At 41.2% G+C, this 21,515-nt stretch overlaps 1 protein-coding gene across 1 annotated transcript in view; it reads right to left on the bottom strand.

Annotated features, from left to right (window-relative positions):
* The window catches only part of CSMD3 (CUB and Sushi multiple domains 3), a 1,455,553-nt gene that overhangs the window by 1,031,403 nt on the left and 402,635 nt on the right, over positions 1-21,515 (bottom strand). The window contains exon 4 of the mRNA XM_089664334.1: positions 7,486-7,680. Coding sequence (XP_089520460.1) covers positions 7,486-7,680 — 195 coding nt within the window. The remainder of the gene's footprint in view (positions 1-7,485; positions 7,681-21,515) is intronic.

Raw genomic sequence — 21,515 nt, 5'->3', positions numbered from 1 at the left:
TCCTGTCCCACTGCCCCTCACCTGTCCCACTGCCCCTCATCTGTCCCACTGCGCTCCTCTTGTCCCACTGCACCGATCCTGTCCCACTGCGCTACTCCTGTCCCGCTGCCCCGATCCTGTCCCATGCCCCCGTCACGCTGCCCCCCATCTGTTCCTCTGTGCTCCTCCTGTCCCACTGCCCCTCACCTGTCCCTCTGTGCTCTTCCTGTCCATCTGCCCCTCACCTGTCCTTCTGCACTCCTCCTGTCCCTCTGCGCTCCTCCTGTCCATCTGCCCCTCGCCTGTCCCTCTGCGCTCCTCCTGTCCCACTGCCCCTCACCTGTCCCTTTGTGCTCCTCCTGTCCCACTGCCCCTCACCTGTCCCTCTGTGCTCCTACTGTCCCACTGCCCCTTAACTGTCCCTCTGTGCTCCTCCTGTCCATCTGCCCCTCACCTGTCCCTCTGCGCTCCTCCTGTCCATCTGCCCCTCACCTGTCCCACTGGACTCCTCCTGTCCATGTGCCCCTCACATGTCCCACTGCGCTCCTCCTGTCCCACTGCCCCTCACCTGTCCCTCTGTGCTCCTCCTGTCCCACTGCCCTTCACCTGTCCCTCTGTGCTCCTCCTGTCCCACTGCCCTTCACCTGTCTCTCTGTGCTCCTCATGTCCCACTACCCCTCACCTGTCCCTTTTCGCTCTTCATGTCCCACTGCCCCTCACCTGTCCCTTTGCGCTCCTCATATCCCACTACCCTGATCCTGCCCCTTTGCACTCCTCCTGTCCCACTGCTCCGATTCTGTCCCATCACCCCTGTCACGCTGACCCCCACCTGTCCCTCTGCGCTCCTCGTGTCCCACTTCCCCTCACCTATCCTTCTGCGCTTCTCCTGTTCCACTGTGCTTCTCCTGTCTCGCTGCCCCGATCCTGTCTCATGCCCCCCATCACGCTGCCCCCTACCTGTCCCTCTGAGCTCCTCCTGTCCCACTGCCCCTCATCTGTCCCTCTGCAGTGCCGCCCCCCCCTCCCCGTGGTAGGGACACTACCGTGGGAAAGGGACAGGGGCTGCTGTGTCTTACCTGATTTCATGTCCCACGTCGATCCGGTCCACAAGGCGCTGCTGGAGGAGGGGTGCAGAGGGTGTCCGTCCGGTGTCTTCATCTTCCTGGATCTTGATCGCGATGTGGGCGGGATGACAAGCCATCCCTCTAATCTGGCCACACCCCTGGGATCCCTGGGCAGCCTATGGCAGCCTGTCCCTCCCTCTGCAAGCTTCGCCTCATTGCCGGTGATTGGCCGCCAGATCTGTAGCTCAGAAAAGGCACACAGGCAGCCAATCACAGACGAGGAAGCGGAGCTTGGAGAGGAGGAGCTGAGCGGCAGTGCGAAGATTGAAGATCGAGTGAGGGAGCAGCTGGAGCCGGTGAAGAGGAGGAGAGTGGCTGGAGAAGGAAGGCAGCTGATGGGTAAGTGTCTGTGTCTGAAGGAGGGAGCCTGGGCTGGAGCAGGGGTCAGCACAGCTATGTAAGTATAATTGGTGTCAATGGAAGTAATAGTGCCCCATCATTAGTGTCAGTGTGGGAAGAATAGTGCCTCTTCATTGGTGTCAGTGCGGGAGGAATAGTGCCCCTTCATTGGTGTCACTGACACCAACGAAGGGGCACTTTTCCTCCCACTGAAACCAATGAGGGGGCACTTTTCCTCCCACTGACACCAATGATAGGGCACGATTCCTCCCACTGATACCAATGATGGGGCACTATTCCTCCCCTGACACCAATGATGGGGCACTATGTCTCCCACTAATACCAATGATGGGGCGCTATTCCTCCCACTGACACCAATGATGGGGCACGATTCCTCCCACTGATACCAATGATGGGGCACTATTCCTCCCCTGACACCAATGATGGGGCGCTATTCCTCACACTGACACCAATGATGGGGCATGATTCCTCCCACTGATACCAATGATGGGGCACTATTCCTCCCACTGATACCAATGATGGGGCACTATTCTTCACACACTGACACTAATGATGGGACACCATCATTGGTGTCAGTGGGAGGAATAGTGCCCCATCATTGGTGTCAGTGGGAGGAATAGTGCCCCATCATTGGTGTCAGTGGGAGGAATAGTGCCCCATCATTGGTGTCAGTGGGAGGAATAGTGCCCCATCATTGGTGTCAGTGGGATGAATAGGGCCCCATCATTATTGTCAGTGGGAGGAATCATACCCCATCATTGGTGTCAGTGGGAGGAATAGTGCCCCATCATTGGTGTCAGTGGGAGGAATAGTGCCCCATCATTGGTGTCAGTGTGAGGAATAGTGCCCCATCATTAGTGTCAGTGGGAGGAATCGTACCCCATCATTGGTGTCAGTGGGAGGAATAGCGCCCCATCGTTGTCAGTGGGTGGAGCTCTAATAGGAAGAGGTGGAGCCTAAAGAGGAAGGAGCGGAGTTTGCAGATAAAAGGGTGGGGCAAATTTAGATGCGGGGGGTGCCCAATTTTAGTCTTGCCTAGGGCAGCACAAAACCAAAATACACCACTGGTTGTGGGTATAGTAACACTTTAATCACGGCTCAACACAGTAATAGATTTGGATGTGTTCAGAGAAACCAATGCTTTCACAGATTTATATTAGAACCAGTAGTGGATTCTCCTCTAGGAAGAATGCCCTGAAAGTAATTGCTGCTCTTTTATCAGATTTTAGTCAAGAGCTTCTTTCTGTATTTCTATGGTTAGAATCTTTTTAATAGCACAGCCATGCAATAATACATGTTAAGACAGGTGGAGAGCTTAGCACTGCTTCCCCTTGTGTTGCTTGCCTTTGGTTGTGTGACCTTGGATTCAGCATGTAGAAATCTCACCAACCTTTGCTTTGGATTGTAGTAGGCATGCACATCTCTGCTGGGAAAGGGGGAAATGACTACTCTGCTTAACTATGCTGCAGGGACCATACACCTTAGGGTAAATTTGAGTCAGAGGCTATTGGTATAACATTTCTGGATATTGACAGGAAAGCAAACCACCTGAAATTCACAGAAATATATAAATTATAACACATATAAGACCTTGTTCACAGGTGCGTACTACAACTTACACTTGTGTGAGGGCCATGTTTGCCCACATAGGGATGCACAGGTGATTCATGCAACTCAGTGCAGGAAGTCTCATCCAAGTCAATTGGGACACAGCGGTTGCATGGGCACAGCTGCTTATTACAAATTGACAGCCATGCAGATGTTGATGAACGTTCCCCAAATGTTCAATGTCTTAATTTGGGACCATGCAACTGCATCCACAAAGATGTAAAAATTGTAAGCAGTGGCTGAGTCCATGCAGATACTGCATCCCAATTGACATGAATTGGACTGCCTGCAGAAGGATGCATGGAACACCTGTGTATCCCTGTGTTGGTAAGCACGACCCTCGCATAGGTGTACACTGTGAATGAGGCCTAAACCCCTTGCAGATGGATGCCCTTCTGGGATTTATTTTCAATTAAATGTTGGAGACTCAGTGGGGTTCCTTTCAACTAGCTGTGAATAGGAAGCCCCATTAAAAGAAATGGGAAGCTGACATTGCCTGAAGCCATTTATGTCTGTTGCAATGATTACCTGTGAATGGCCAAAACACAGGCCCTCAGTAAGGCAAACATGCAAAGTATATATACCATTTAAACAAATAAGTCTATCCCCATAAAAATATGCCCAAAAAAACTAGCAGTTCTAAAAAAAAAACACATTCAACTGATACAACAGGAATTGTTGTCTCCACATGACTTTGGCTTAATAGCAACGACTCAGAATAAAATGTAACACAAAAAAGGGAACTGGGTATGTAACAATCTTGAAATGTCAAATCTGTCAAAACTATTCTACTTATTTTATATGTCTACTGACAGTAGCATTTAAAGACAAGGAGCATTTTCAGAATTGCTTTTTTATACATTTTATCAGAAAAATAAGGAAAACTACCTTAATGCTTGACATTCTTGCTCTAAAAATATCTGCAGTCAAATTCCTGTCAATGCATTGACATTCAGCCTTTAATGTAGGTTAGCATTCTCTGCAAGTTAATGAAGAGCAAAATGGCAGCTGCCAGGAATGCTTAAAGGGAAATCATTGTGTACTTACTTATGTAATATTACAAAGTTTTTCTAGAATGCACTTATTATGCCAAATGTCGAGTATGGGGTTTCCTATAAAGATTTGTAACCTTCTATATGTCAAATAATACAAGCAGCATGATTGCTGAATAAATAATGTGAGAAAATGGACAGCAAAATAAGCCATAAACGTATTATTTTATTAAACCTATCAGACTTTGAAGAATCAGGACATGTGTTAGTATTACCAAATCACATTTTCTAAGAGGAGTATCTTTTCTTTAGTGATGAAAGTAAACTGTTGCTTCATCATGTGACATATGTATTGAGAAACTATGACTGCACCAATGAGCAATGGTAAATATTAATATTTTCTAAGTCATTGGTTGGGAAGAAGGTTGCATATTATTAGTTCTGACTTCTCCTTGACTTTTTTCTTAATCTGCATGTTTGTTCCGGGGCATTGTGCACCATTGCTACTGATTTTATAGGAATCTGTCAGGAATGGATTCACCACTGGTGGTGGGCTGCAGTACCAGGGCTGGCCAGCGGGTGCTCTCAGCAACCAGAAGCTCACTCCTGCAGTCAGCCATCAGCTGAAGCTGATTGCAGGAGGTGTATTTAAGCAGGACCAGGCCTGTGATCAGTGCCTTGGTGATGTTTCCCATGAGCCCCTGTACCTGGTATCCTGTGTTGCTGCCTATCTGCCTAGTTGCTGACCCTGCTTTGATCCTGACCTCTGCTGACTGTCTCCTGTTGAACCCCTGGCTTGCCTGACCATCCTTTTGCCTGATCCTCTGTACCGCGCTGCCCGTGAGTTACTGAACCCGGCTTGTGACCCTGACTATTCTCTGCCTGCTCCTCCAGTACCTCACTGCCCGCACGTTGCTGACCTGGCCTGCCTGACTACGCCTGACGCTACCCAGATGATCCATCCATCCCGCACGGATCCAGTCACTACTGTCCAAACCTGCCAGCCCCTTCACATCAGGCTTTCCCCCGGTACATACCCTTGGCGGACCCCTCTACCACAGTTGGGTGCACTCAGGGGCCGTGACCTGGTCTCAGTCCTGCGCCAAGTCCATCCCCACCATCAGGGGTTCTGGTGAAAAGGCAGACTGGGGCTTAGACTCCGCGCCCTGGGGAATCCTGTTCTGTGGGTCACTAGAGATCCCGCCGGGCGGTGCCTGACAGTACCTTACGGCCCGCCTGACCATTCCACCTCTCCAGCCCTGACTACGCCTGTGTTCCTGAAGCCTGCTACTTCCCTGTGTCAGTCCACACATTTCTGGTCACACCCGGATCCCCGACAGAATCAGTGCATGTGTGTTCAAGAACAAAAACTAATTTAAATGATGACTGAATGTGTCCTGCTGGAGAGATTTCCCTTCACTTCCTGCTTGGAGACTTAACAGGAAGTCAGGGGAAATCTCAAAGTGAGGGGAACTCCCTTCTTAGCTAGTCATCACAAGAACATCAGAACATTTGTCCCTATTAGAGAATGTCCCCTCTCCAATAACAAACCAGCCATTTTACACAGTGTGGTCCAAAGGTGGCCTGATACCTCCTTAACCCAAGGCTCAAACAGCAAACTTGTACTCCCTAGGTCGGAACCCATTGTTAATGGAAAAGCCAATGGAAAAACTCAGCCTAACATGTAACTTCTCTTGCAAATTGTATCAGCAATGGAGTTCCTTGTTGATCATAATATTTTTACCATCTCTAAATATATTTATCTGTTTTGTTTTAATTCTCCACAGTAAGTCTCTAATACATCTAGAAAATATATTTATAAGTTTGAGTACAAGTGGGATGCTGCAGTTGCCATAGAGAAAATGTTGTTTTGTAGCTCCATGCCCTCGGTCTTAAGCTATCTTTCTTTTCACTGTACTGCAAACCACAGGGAATTGTCTTATTACTAATTATATGAAAGAACTGCTATTGCTTGTAGCTTATAAAGAACCCACAAGAGAATAGAAAATAAGGAATAGGTAACACTAAGTGAGATCAAACTGCAGTGCAAAGCCTTTATACACACACATCCCAAATATATAAAATGTATGTGACCAATACAAAAAGAAAAAATATGAATCTTAATCTTTGTCTTCTATGATACCGATCTCATTATAGTATCAATGACTAAGCACATAGTCATTGTTACATTCTTTTTTATTATACTCATTCTGTAGTTTCTGATATCATAGGAAACTTTATCATGATAATGCTTTATGTCAAACCATAGGGCTAAAAGTACTTTTTTTCTGGAGACAATTAAAGTCCAACTCTACATTTTTTTTCACATTTTGTGAGAAAATGCTCTAAAGTGCCTACATTATTTAAAGTCACTTCATTATTGTGGACTGTGACACAGGAAGAATATGAAGGCAGCTCAGTAACTTCCCATGACCGCAGGGAAGACAGCTTCTATAAGGAACTTATATATACAATTTTTAAAAATGAATGCAGCGTGCAGTGGGGGGAAGGGGTATCAGGGTGGAGTTATTTGATGACTTGATGAATGTTGTTCAAAAGTATTTGGCATTTTGTTTCGCTTTTAACATTTGATTTTGGAATAATTGGACTTTCCAGAATGAAAACCACATTCACTATTAAAAATATGTTTGTTTAAGGAAACATTTTCATCCTGCTCCTCCAAATTTTCGCATTACTGCAACACTGATTTGACATCACTAATGATTAGAAAATCTATGAAATGTTCCTAAACTGAAACATTTTGATTGAAATTCTACTACTGTATGACCAGCTTTACTGCATAACACTTTTTTAAATTTTATTGCTGCTTGCAATAAACTTAGGTAGCCTTATAGACAGCCTGTTTTCAGGCATGTTAGAGCTAATCCACAGTCTTCAGCTGGTCATAGACAGGTTGTTGTTGTGAGCTGAAAAAAAAGAATAGACTTTTCTGTCCACACAAGCCAGGTGTATGATGGAATCTCCCCCACCGGAACATTGTATTTGGACAGCGGGACTCTCTGCAGAACAAGAAGGACTTTCCAACATCCACATTCAACAAAAAGGGTTGGCCACACATGAATCGAAATTTGACTGATCTCTGCTGAACTGGCCAAATTTCAATTCATTTATTGCCAGCTTACACTGAAAGAGTAGAGCAGTGAGGCACAGTCATTGTGTAGCACTCTTAAGCAAAATGGGGCAACTGTGTATTTGAGCATTTATGGCTCTTCTAATGTACATAGACTGCATATCTACAAACTATCTTTTTTAAGCACATAAACATTCATTACATTATTTGCATCATATTATTAATATATAGATAAGCTCTTTAAATCATCCAGCTTTTTTCTATTTATTAAGGATAAGCACATAGAGCACTTCAAAACATTTAATTTGCCCAACTGGTCATTTGAGCATACCTCTGCATATAGGAACAGGGAAATCCCACGATGCTGTGTTTGCTGAATTCGCTATACACGTGAGCAGCGGATGACCATCCAAAATGTATCCTGTTACACAACTATATCGGATTTTGTCGCCAATATCATACTTTGTTCCAGACAGAACACCCTTTGGTGGTACTCCAGGATTCCCACAGGAGCTGCTCCGTAATTCTGTGAAAAGAGATGAAGGTATGAGGTCAAAAATCTAATTAAGATAGCCAAAGTTTAGCTTCATAAATACAACTCGTGAACTTTGTTTAATCATAATATCATATTAATGCATTCATAAATTGTCAGGAGAGAGATGACACAAAAGGTTGAGAAGTACTTATGACTGAAAAGGAAATGAATTCCTGACTGATCTTAATTTACTCCTGAAATTATTGTGGCATTTTATAAATCTGTCTTATAGAATAAGTGCACATTTAACAAGCCTTAGCTTCCTTTAATATAGCTGTGTAAGTTTAAAAATATAATCTTTCACACTTTTCTTTACCCTTGAAAGCTTTACTGAAATCTTCATTGGCTGTGCCATTTAAAATTTCTTGATGTATCGGAAAACTGTCTGCAGACACAGGACTATCTTCATACAGCACTATAGCAAATAAAGTATCTCTACCGTCTCTTTACATCTCTATTGCTCAACCTGCAGCCTAACGGCAATATGCATCCCAGCAGTCTGTATTGGGAATAGGAGCATTTTTTTTGTAAAGGGGCAAAAGCAGTGATCTCTACTAGCCTCATGGAACATGTCCCCACTGCCTTCGACACCTTTTCTTCAGTTTCCAGCAAAACCCACCTCTCTGTAGTTTATGATTATCAAGTCTGTAATCTCATTCTCCGCACTTTGCAAGGGAATGTTCCCTTAGCTTAGTGAATGAGCTGAAGCTATGCTGGAAATCAAATCATCTGCAAGCAAATATACTGTTTTTTCTTAGTTTCCTTGTATATGTTTGGGTATTTTTTTGCCACATTCACTAAACAAATTAAAGATTATTATTCTAATTAATTACTAATCTAAACAAATTAGATTATATGTCTAATTATACTCTTCTAATTTGGAAGGTTTCCCTATCATTAGGGATGAGTGGAGTGGTTGTAGCAAAATTGATTCAACCCTTGGTTAAATTTCAACAAAGTGAACATCAACATTTTAGTCTTTATTTAGAGTGTGGTTGTTTTGTGGTGGTAATTAGGCAGTTTAGTTTATTTCTTTGTATTTCAGTTCAAGATATCAGGGATGGGTACTGGACAGGAAATATATTTGAGTTGTGGCACCTTTAAGGGAGAGCCCAAGAGATTTTGTTATTACTCGGGAGTTCTCACCCATGGGCTCCAGGTTAGTCCAGTGAGAGAGGAGAGGACTACTTGATGACTCTCAGAAATGGTAAGTCCTCATTTGGTACCCAGAATTTGGAGGCTTGAAGAGACCTTTTGGTGGGACAAAGCCTCCAAACCCTGATTACAGGGACTTTGGACCTTATAAAGTCAATCCACCTGCAAGGGAGGCTTAAAGGCATCAGGAAGGAATCAGCACCTGTAGGTGTGGGGGAACATGAAACAGATCACAGCTGTGGAAATGTGTGGTGTGTTTGGTGACTGAGACAATTTTTCTGAGATTCTGTGGCCTTGCAGCACCATAAAGCAGGTGGGAACCCTAAAACCCTGGTGTTAGATTGATGTACTGGTGGTCAGCAAACAATTATTTTCATCACACCAGAATTATGGACTGTTCACATTTGCTTTGTGAAAGGACACTATTTCTGTTTGACTGTGTTTTGAGTACACAATAAGACTGTTTACTTTTACAAATGGCTGTCTGGCGATCCTAAGTTCTCATATTACATACTATTGTTTTACTTTACTTTTTTTTGTTGCTACATTTTTCTTTCTGCAAAAAACATAAAATAAAGAGGCTAACAAGGACCACAGGAACAGGTTTCAAATATCCCTAAGGAGCTTTCAAACCTCTCAGGAGTCATTTAGGGCCCATTACACCAAACAAAAAGTCTTCATTTAACCTTCGGTATTGACTCCAATGCATTTCACCAAGAAAATCTCCCAATTTTCAACAATAATTCAGAGAAATTGCATCTCTCAACCAAACATACTACACTAAAATAAAGCATGAAAAATATAGAACAGCGCTATCCCACCCCCAACTCAAGCAACCTCTCTTTTATATATATATATATATATATATATATATATATATATATATAATGCTATTATATCATAAATGGCATCATAAATTATATAACTTGAACAAAATTTTATAACATGAAACCCCCTTATATAAACAATTTCCAAAATTGAATGTGCAAAATATAATAAATAAAGTGCCATATGTGCAATAAATAATCAAATCATAAAAATCATAAAGTCACTGTGATAATTAAATTGCGTGCTCCAACATCAAAAAAGTCCACCATGAATATTAAATAACAAGCTCTGTGTGTCTTCTTCTTATCATGTACCACCATAAACAATGTGTCTTCCACCACAAAATAAATTGGATAAACTCACCAGAGCTCCTGGCTGGTAATATTATAATCCAGCTGAGAAGGCATGGACTCTGGGAGTAAGGGTCTACGGAAAAAATCTCTCCTCCTCTCAAGCACCCTTCAGAAAACACCACAGTCAGCAATCGCTCCGTCTCTCAAACCCCTCTGCTGAACACCTCATAGTTAACTCACATGGATACATAAACCACGAAGAAAAGAGGAAAATCTCCCCTGGAGGACATCTGATGATGAAATGCAGAGGACGGGCCTTGATTATGACATCACCACGCATGGGGAGGTGTTGACTCGTGGATCAGAACAGTGGCTATCCCAATTTGAAATTATACTTGATATACTGTATTTGTGTCAGTGGCAACACTTAAAAATGTGAGTCTTATGGAAAAATTTTCAATAGAGAATTTTTGTTTTACGTAATGGGAGATTTTCCTCTTTTCTTCCTGAATGTTGCTAGCTTCTGTTAAGTCAAATGTGTAATTCCTCTTGGCTTCAGTACTATAGGCAACACTATATGGAACAAGTAGTTATATAAATAGGTTTGGCACTTAACTAGCAACTTGAAGAGTCTGATTTCTGTGAATTAGCCCCTATCCAGGAGGGTCTGAAATCCCTTCTCCTACACCAAAATGCACCATTTACGGTTATGTTTTGAAAAGTAGGTCTTTAGCAGTATTCATCATATTACAGCTCACATGACCAAGTGAAGGCGCACATGGAAACAGCATGCAGGGGCAAGAAACAAGGTGGGAGCAGTAGGGCACAGTTATTTTTTGGTGGGGGGATACTGGTTCAAGGTTTGCACTGGGGCCTCTAATATCACCTATATAATATTGATCAACAGTTCTAGGCTCAATGGCTGCTCCATTCATATTCATGCATTTGCTAGAATACATTTTAAAGATTACCAAGATATACTACTTTAAGAAATCAATACGTACATAAAAAATGCAAATTTACTGTATGACAGTTCAATTTTACCTTGTGTCCTTGGGCAATAAAATAATTGACACATGCTCTACCATGCTTTTACAGATCCCATTGTCTGTATCCTCTTAGCAACTATGCAAACTCTCAGGAGTTCACAGACAGGAAAGTTGAAGTAAGGGAGTTCAGAGAAAGGAACATATTTGGAAAACATTTTCCAAAAAAGAAACAATTGAACTTTTTTTTTGCTTCAATTTTAAAAGCAAGTTAACCCAAATTAATTTGTTCTTAAAGTGTATAAAAAAACTAAAGCAAAAATGTTGCAGTTTACTTAACCTTGATGTAGTAGCTACATATTTTTTTTCTAGCCTCTTTTTGCTTATTGTACTTCCTGAAAATGTTCTTAGTTTGAAAAAAATGAAATGCATCTCACAGAAACCAGTAATTGATGAGCCATCACTCCAATTATAATTTGAAGATAGTTTTTCTTTCAAAACCATTTAAGAGGACACCTTTATGAAGTTGCATTGTGTTGGAATACTTTGGTAAAGGGGACCTGCAAGTCTTGGAAATATAGATCTTGCTGTCTTCTAAGCAAGCTATTAGTAGTGATCCAACCTATCCAGGTTATGTGTTTGTCCCTTTGCTATCAGGGAAAAGATATAGGAGACTCAAAATGCACAATTAAAGTATATTTTTCCCCTCTAGGGTCCATAACCCCACCAGTTACAGAGTGTTAGGAATAGTATGTTTAATTTTACTTTTTAAAAATATTTTATATTTTAACTACTTTAATATGGCATGTATTAACAGTGATGGAGGTGGGCACAATTCTGAATCCTTGCCCTGGGCACTGAACGACCTTGTCCCTGTACTGGCAGGATGGATCTTTTTAAATGCACTACCTAAATAACCAGTTTGCTAGAGTGGGTGGGGTTTATTTACTGAAGTTGGTTCACTCAGAATCTGGTGCACCTGTGCATGGTAGCCAATCAGCTTCTAACTTCAGCTTGTTCAATTAAGCTTTAGCGATAAAATCTGGAAGCTGATTGGTTTCTATGCAGAAGTGCACAAGATTCTGTGTGAACCAGCTTTAGTAAATAAACACCAGTGTGTTGCAGGGGCGGGGCTGACAACTCATGGGGCCCCCGGGCAATAGGGGATCATAGGGCCCCTGTGTCCTTGCCCAAACTCAAAAAAGCCTATGAAAAAGGTACCAGGGGCATCTCATGGGGCCCCCTACTGACCCCGGGCCCTTGGGCAGTACCCAAGTTTCCAAATGGTCAGTCCGCCCTTGGTGTAGAGGGTTCATCCACAATTTTTAGACCCAAGCAACCAGCACACTACTAGCACATTGTTCATGAAAGAGATGAAGTTTCCTACAGTGCCTGGAATTCATATTTTTATTATCTCAAATATCTTGACAGGAAACATTTACATATATACAGTATATGTACATGAACATATATGCATGTAATAACATATATCATGGTTTTTTTTTTATCCTCCATTAAAAATTACTTATAGAAAGTTTAAAGTTTAAATATTTCATAAATATTTATGCCTGGGGACTTAAAACCCATGATACCTCTCTAAAAACATAAAGCGTATGAAAACCCTAACAATTAACTTATTTGCTTTATTTTGGTGACTATTACAACAGCTGTCTAGAATCTAAGAGCCCAAAATACATGCTAGCAGGTTTATTGTGTCCTGTCTAAAGTGGCCCTAGTATGTGTATGGATAAATGTAAGTTAGGGAACTTAAACTGTAAGTTCCCTGAGGGCAGGGACTGATGAGAATTTACAGTAAATGTAAACCACTGAGTAAATTGCCCCTGCTATTTGAATACCTGTAATAAATAAATAAGAACTAAGAATAAAATGGGGTTGATTTTCTAAAACTGGAAAGTGCAAGATCTTGCAGCATCCCAAGATGGCAGACGTGTGAAGGGTTTTCTTTGTTGATCCCCAGCCTGCATAGACCTCTCGACACCCTTCTGCAGCACCCACAGACCCGGGAGTGCTCTCTCTCACGTCAGGACGCCCACAGGCACACTCATGGGCAAAATCGGGTATTGGATGCCACCCATGCCACCTCCTCAGGATCCGAGACCTTCCATGCTGGATCGTTTTTTTTACTAGGCCTGCATCCCCAGCCTCTAGTAGTTGCAGAGGCCCGAGTGAGTGCTGTGGAGAGTCCACAGAAATGGCGGGGACAGTCACAGATGCCCCAGCTGCTTTGCTTCCTACTCCGGTGGTCCCCTCTCTGACGGTGGATATCCTGGAGGACAAACTGCAGTTATTTTTTACACAATATTACCCGCACTATCTCTGCTGAAATTGGGAAACTGGCCAAGAAGCTTAGGGTGGAGATTACTCAATTGGTAGACCGCACAGACCACCTTGAATTTCAGTTTGACGAATTGGGGCAATATGTGTTTGTCCTGGAAGAGGTTAATGTGAATCTGAAACATTCCATGACTCAGCTCCTGCTCCAGCAGGAAGACATGAAAAAGAGGGAGAGCCTCCAGAATATTCGTGTTCATGGCATCTCTGAAACGGTCCCTGACTCCCAACTTCAATTTTACTTGCTGTCTCTGTTTACCACTTTGGCCCCCAAAGTCCCAGATGTTGATTGGCGCATGGACTAGGCCCATAGATTGTTAGGCCCAAACCCTCCTGAGGGGCCCAGAGATGTTTTCATTCATTTTCACTACTTTGACAGCAAAGAAGCCTTGCTCACCTCCACACGGAACAAGTCCTCCCTGGAATTTAAAAGTGATAAGCTTCAGATTTTCAGTGATCTATCCCCCATAACCTTGGCAAAGAGACATGTTTTGAAGCCAGTTACCACACATCTCCAGCAACACCGTATCGCTTACCAGTGGAGATTTCCTTTTAAGCTTGTTGTCTCTAAAGATAATGCCCAAGTCTCCCTCTATGATCTTCATGAAGTGGACTCCTTCTTTAAACAGCTGGAACTTCCTCCCCTGCCGGAAGATGCCTTTCTGCAACCTCCTATGTCATTCAAGTCTTCTGCTACTCCACGCAAGATCTGGACACCCACTAAACCCAGGAGGAAGAGGTATCCACGCACTCCCCAATGGCCCTGACCTCTTGGCTTAGGGGGACTCACCACCTACCTCTTCCAAATATTAGGTTTCCCATCCTGCTAAATGAGCTTCTACGCTCCCATGTGTGCTTAGAGACTTCCATTATCCTTCCCTCATTAGTATATCCTGATTACAGATGTTACATTGTTAACTGAGGTAGGCACCTGTTATTTAGGGACAGCTGCCATGTTGCCCCTTCTTGCATCAGGCTTTCAGTCCTGACAACTTGGGATATCTCCGATATCCCGGGTATATATATTTTAATATATTTTTTTTTCCGGCCGTAATCCCTGCGGCCTCTGTTCTCTGTGATGCATTTGTTTGTACTGGGCCTGTTACCATGCAAATCACTAGGTTCTTTATATCTGTTGTTTTCTGTTTTGTCTCATCAATGATAATTTTTTCTGTATGCTTAGGTTGCACAGCTGCTATACCCATTAATGTTTCCTGATGCCTTTAAGGCTGGTATCATATAATGTCAAAGGACTTAACTCAGTCCAAAAATGGTGGATGGCTCTGAAGGACTTCAGATCATCAGGAGCAGATATTATATTCATTCAGGAAACCCATTTCAAACAGGATGGCTCTTTTTGCTTTGCCTCCAAGAGCTTTCCACAATTCTATTCAGCTTTTGATCCCTCCTGGAAAGCCAGAGTAGCTATTTTGATCCGGAAAAACTGCTCCCTGAGGGTCTCCTCCTCTCGAGTTGACCCACTTGGTTGCTATGTCTTGTTGGAATGTATGTACGAGGGTTCTCCATTTGTACTTTTGAATCTGTATGCACCCAACTCTGGTCAGCTGCTATTTCTCTCTCAAACTCTAGACATGTTCAATATCTACTCCATGTATGATCGTTGGGGAAGATTTTAATTTAGATATGTCTCCCCATAACTATAGGAAGGTGCTCTTTGCCCCTGCTCCTCTGAAAAGGCTATGCTCCTCCTCGACGGATTTCTGCAAACTGATTCGGGAGCATCGTCTCTATGATGCATGGCCAGACAAAAATCCTCTCCATAGGCAATTCACATTTTATTCTACTCCACATCGCATGTTCTCTCGGTTGGATAATTTTTTGTGTCACCACCCCCCCGATCCCCTTTTTGGTTTCTTTGGAAATCAACCCACTGACTTGGTCGGACCATGCCTTGCTATCACCTGATCTCCTTCTCACTAACTCCTCCCCTAAAGTCTGCCTCCTGTGCTTTAATGAGTTTTCTGCGCTTGGAACAATTTTGAGAGATCTCTCGGGGTCTCCATGCTCGCAATCTAAGTGTTTCTCCTGTCTGCTGGCAATGTGGTGAGGAAACTGGCACTCTTTTCCACATTTTCTGGTTTTGCCAGCACATTGCACTTTTTTGGAGATTGGTCCTTAGCCTTTTGCAGCTACTTTTACAGGTCCATATCCTATTTGAGCCCATCCACTTTTTACTGGGTCTGCCTTTTATAGGCCTCTCCAAACTTGCCAAGAAACTATCTTCTCATGTTTTAACAGCGGGCAGGAGAATCATTCCTATGCATTGGCTATCTACTATGCCTCCTACGCGGTTGGAACTGGTGAAAGTTATCGCTGAGATTAGAAGAATGGAGTACCTCACTGCTATGCATGCTAATTCTGTCCCCTATTTTGAAGCAGTTTGGGAACCGTGGGATATTTACATTTTCGATATGTCCACTCAATTGTCTGATAATGCTGGCTAATTCATTGGTATGCACTAACATTATATGTATATGCACTTCATTGATGAGCCTATTTCTTTTTGTTCTTTCATTGCTTCGTGATTGTTATTTTGCAACTCTATGCAGATCTTTGTTTGTTGTAAGTCCTTTAAAACTCAATAAAAAATAAATTATAAAAAAAAAAACCTGACAAGTGTTCTAATCCCTCTCTACTCCAACCAAATCTAAAAAAAAAAGGTTTTGCCTTGCCAAGCAGACACCATTGACTACATCTGTGCTGTTAAGAGTTAAAGTGGTATTAAATCAAAAAGAAACCATTTATTATATTGCAGATTACCAATTCTAAGATGTGGTGGCTGAATTTGATTCCTTTTTTAGGGCTTTTCTTCCTTTATTTTTATCTAGTGATTCAGCAAGTAAGTCTGTTGGCTTTCAACAGAAAAAGCTTCACTGTAGATGTATCAGTTACAGAGTTCATACAAACCATTTAACACAGGCAGGGGTGCTTACAGTGGTCAGTTTGTATCTATTTATGTAAAACCTTTATCCCAAAAGGTTACAGTTTGCTGTAACTGCTTATAAAGTGTTAACTGGAGTTCAGCTTCAATTTGTTAGTGTATCTAAATCTGCTAGTACATCTAATATTCCCTTCTCCCCATAATGGCAATACTGTTGTCCAAAGGTGCCCCTGTGCTCCCTTATCCAGAGTGGGGGCGCTCAAATACAGGAAGTGTGTTACCAGCCAGTTCACAAGATGAAAACAGAGGGGGGAAAGCCTAAGAAAATAAAACTAATACAGCCACCACATCTAGTGACTGATAAGCTGCAATACATTACATTTTTGATTTTGGGTTTAATACCCCTTTAAGACTGTTTTTACATCACTGTTAAGCCAATTTCTCTTTTCTGACAATTTACAGATCAGACTGCCACACAGAGGAACACTATTACATTTCAGACAGAATTTGTGAGCAAATTATAAAAAGGAATACATTATATGTCATTCCAGCACTGCATGTTATTCCATAAATTAACTCTCAAGATATTTTAAGTTGGACATGCAAAATAAAAATGTACCCAGTTTTCAAAAAAGGTTTCAAAGTGTGGCCACATTTGAGTAATTTGCCTTGCAAATATAATCAGCTTTCTTGATGCGGAGTAATTGAAACATTGAATCGCTCATTACTATTACTAGTATTCTGTTTCATCAGATTGGCTGGTCTGGAGCTCTCTGCTGTTTAGTCCTGATATTACAGCTCTCCTTTTGCTCAGTTCTCTACATGCATAAAGGCAAAGTACACAAGCTAATAGTCACTATAATTTTACAGCTACCTCTGTGTATATAGTACATGTAGTGAATATAGGGGATAGGATGAAAAAGAAAAGCAGCAGATGTTTGAAGTGAACAAAAGAATACATGCATTTGTAGCAACACTCAATGTCGACTGTAAATCATTCAAATGGGAGAGCATGTATCATCTAATAATCACAGATTATTTTTCATTGCAAATATAAAGAAAAAATAAGGCATAGGGGTTAGCCCCTCTAAACATCAATGCTCCACATTCCAAAATTTTTTGAAATGCCCATTAACAAGCAGATGGGACTTTTAAGGTGCAATTACTATATATATATATATATATATATATATATATATATATATATATATATATATATATATATATATATAAAGCATATTTTATTGATTCAGATTCAATACTTGATTTATCCCAAAGGAAATGATAAAGATAGTTACATTCAATGAAGACAGAAAATCACAATAACAAATGGAAACAAGACACAATAACAAACAATAAGACTACCATTAACAGCATGTTAATATTACTTAATAAAAATATTTAAAGTAAATTAATCCTATCCTGAAGATTCCATATTTGGTGAAACGCATTGAAGCGCACACTGCCGTCCCGGGGGTCGTCACGTCTGGCCCTAGACTTCCAGTTCATCAGAACACATTTTTGGCCCTGGTAGGTAGAGCGGCAGAGTGGACCTCCTCATTTTCAGCTGTATACATTGGTGCCGGTCCAAAAGGCACTTTTAAATGTGAGTAGAATGCTATTGGATGAAATCCTTTTTAACAATAAATATTGCACTATGATTTAATTTACTCTGGCATCTTTCCGGTTATTGATTAATGGTTTTTGAGCATAACGGAATACATACTAGAGATCGGGAGAAGACACCAAGGTATCCTGGCATACAGAGATATGAAAAAAAGAGCTACCTGCCCTTCCTATAGGTAGGGGGCAAAATTACAAGCACATGGTGACAAAGTGTAAGAAAGAAGAGGACATAATTGAAGTTTATAGCTTTTATTACTTTTGGTGTTGGGTCACAATTTATTGGATTTGGAACATTATATTGATTGAAATACTTTGTTTTTGGAAGTTCGGGCAAATTGTTTCTTATAATAATGTTTTTAACTTGATTTGATGGTTCTAAGTGATAGTGCTGTCACCATGTATTTTTTGATATACTATAATAAACTATACTATTCCATTAAAACACTACATAGAATAAATAACGGCAATTAAAAAATAACAGAAACCAAAATGCAAAAATGACAATGCTTTCTCTAAACATAACCTTAAAATGATTATGAATACAGAATAAAAATAATATTTATACATTAAAAAGCACTAGCTACAGCACATGTACAGAATAAAATTGGCCTACAATCATACAAATGTCCTCCTATACAGGTGTCTAAGTATCAACACTGTGCCCTTGGAGTGCCAGGTATTCAAAATCAGTTATAGGATTATAGTAAATATACTGTTGCATCAATTAGCCACATTATATAGTAGGAAAAGGAACACTACATTAATGCGTTTCACACAATTACGCTTCCTCAGGAGGTATGGCATTATTATCAGAAGTAATAGACTAGATGACTGAAAGAAGAAATGCTGTAGCCGCTAGGTATAAAAAATCTCCCTGGGGGGGGGGGGCCTGTTCTTGTGCCAAAAATGTCTCCTCATTAGCCTGCTAATTTTACATTTTTGGTAAGGAAAGAAAGCATGGGCAGTGAATAAAACACAAGAATAATGATGAAAATGTATGATAAAAATTATAAAAGAACAGAACACAAGGATACATAACACAAAAATAATTAAATTAAACTACCAAAATACCCCCCCCCCCAAAAAAAAAAAAAAAATAACTTCTTATATAGGAAAAAATATTGGATTTTTTTTTTTCAAGAACATTTTGCCTTAAAAACCCAATGAGCTGTTTTCACAACTAAATCAATTTTGAGAAACTCCCTACTCATCCCTAGTCTCCACATCACAGGATTTCCAATAAAAGGGATTGGGGTGGTCTGACACATTATAGTAGTTCCTTGGTTGATGGATTAATGATTATGCTTCAACTGGCTAATCAAAAAATAGTTTCATTAATCTGATTTGTTGCTGCTGGCTAATTCATTGCTCTTTTGTTTGTTCTTCACAGCAAACAGTAACCCTGCACAAATATGTATTGACCTCCAAGACTGCCTTCATCTACGCATCACAAACCTAAAGAGGCTGTAAAGATTAGAAAAGAAAAGAAGGTTCTATAAAAGTTTCAGCAGTAAAATAAATACAATTATTTGCTTTGCTGCTTTTATCTTTCAAGTTATTCATTTTATTTGTTTGACACTTTTTACCCCACGTTGTATGTTAATTTAAACATACCTTATTTGTATGTTAGCTATGAAGATAACATATTGTTTTCCTTTTTTGTAAAAATATTTAAAACTGAAAATAAAAAGAAATATGAAATAGTATATTTTAACAAAAAACTGTAGCAACTGTGCAAAACTAATTTTAAAAAGCTATATGGGTGATTTGTTATAACCTGCTTTCCTTTTAATACAGCATACAGAATAAACTGGAATTGGATACTAAAAAATAAATATAAATACAAGTGAGCTCTAAAGAGCCAATGAAAAGCAGCTAGCACAAGAAATGAACCCCTTCATCCACAAAAAATGAACATATAAAAGTGCAGCGATAAGTGATCAATTATAAATTAAAGCATGATATAAACATAATATGTGCTCACGGATAATGTATATAACATATATATATGTGAAAGTCCCAACTGAAATGTCCTGGGTGAAGCAAAAAATTCCTCAGTGATATGGTGTGATGACCAGTAATCAAAACAATTGTGCCATCCGTGTGGGCAAAAAATCATCCATGACAGTCCTCCACCACTATACACTCACCAGAAATAAAATAAACCAGACATAGAGGAGGGAAATCCCTCCAGGCAATGTAGGCGGGTCCCTTTGAGAATGTGCATGTGCACAAAATGAGTCAGGGAGGAGCCTACGTACTGACATCATGCCGCCATGTACATATTGATGGTCCAGCAGCCATCTTAGTAAGTGTGGCCGCTTGTTTTTTGTGTCTCCATTTTGATGTGTATTTCTTGTTTTTATAAATAAATACTACACTATATACCTCTTTCTCTTGGGCTCTGTATTGTGAGCAATCCCTTCAGGATCCACTACTGGTACACTAGATGAGATTTCTATAGTGGAGCTGCTGTTTATTACTTGGAGAGATCTCTCTGTTCAGAGCTTGTTCCATTCCACTTCTGGTACACCATATGAGATTCCTACAACAGAGGAGCTTTACGTTGCCTGGATGGATTTCTTTGCTCTATGTCTGGTTTATTTTATTTCTGGTGAGTGCATAGTGGTGGAGGACTGTCACGGATGATTTTTTGCCCACACGGATGGTACAATTGTTTTGATTACTGGTCATCACATCATATCACTGAGAAATTTTTTGCTTCACCCAGGACATTTAACTTGGGACTTTGACATATATAGATGTTATATACAGTATCCATAGGCACATATTATGTTTATATCATGTTTTAATTTCTAATTGATCACTTAGTGCTGCACTTTTATATGTATAATTGGATACTGCTATACTGGCCAGAAAAAAAAACCTTTTAAGATTTTATGATCAATCAGGTTATAGTCAGATGGATCAATGGGAAACCAAGAGCTATCTATCTATCTATCTATCTATCTATCTATCTATCTATCTATCTATCTAGGGCTGTGTTTAATGTGGGGTAAAAAGGGAATCTGCCCAGGGCCCAGTCATCTTTGTGGGGGCCAAAGCAGCTGCCCCTTGAGCCTGCACTGCCCATAAAAAGTTGGCTGCAATTGGCTTCCGAACTGCTCATGTGCAGTTCCTAAGTCAGCCGAATGCTACTGGGACAGAGTCAGACTCAGGCTGTGTGGTGGCAGGGCAGATCTGCGAGGATAGGTGCCTGGCTTTTTCTCTCCTTGTCATTAATTTTTCAGCTTGGTGCTCTGTCCCCTCTCCTGAGACATTAATTTCCTGGCTTGGTGCTCTGTCCCCCCTCCTGAGACATTAATTTCCTGGCTTGGTGCTCTGTCCCCTCTCCTGAGACATTAATTTCCTGGCTTGGTGCTCTGTCCCCTCTCCTGAGTCCCAACCAACCACTGCCTAACCGGCTGTTACGTGAGCTCTACATCCCCCTAACAGTCAATCACTCCAGCCCTATAACTGGAGCTGTTGTGGAGCCGGGGAGGGGGGAACCTCCCTGTACAGTCCATACTGGAAGTCTGAGACCTTTTGTCATTGTCGGTGTCACACAGAGCAGTAAGTAAATGACAAGTGTGGTCTGGAGACACTTAGAGCACCTGTTGTGGTGATCAGGAAGGACCATTATGAATGTTCAGCAGACAAACTATAGGGATAGGAGATCAGACA

This window comes from Staurois parvus, unplaced genomic scaffold, assembly GCF_062004578.1.
Source record: "Staurois parvus isolate SC_StPar_1 unplaced genomic scaffold, SC_StPar_1.0 ptg000047l, whole genome shotgun sequence".
In the NCBI taxonomy this organism is placed as follows: domain Eukaryota; kingdom Metazoa; phylum Chordata; class Amphibia; order Anura; family Ranidae; genus Staurois; species Staurois parvus.
Note: the sequence above shows the minus strand (reverse complement) of the source record. Positions and strands in the feature narration are given on the sequence as shown.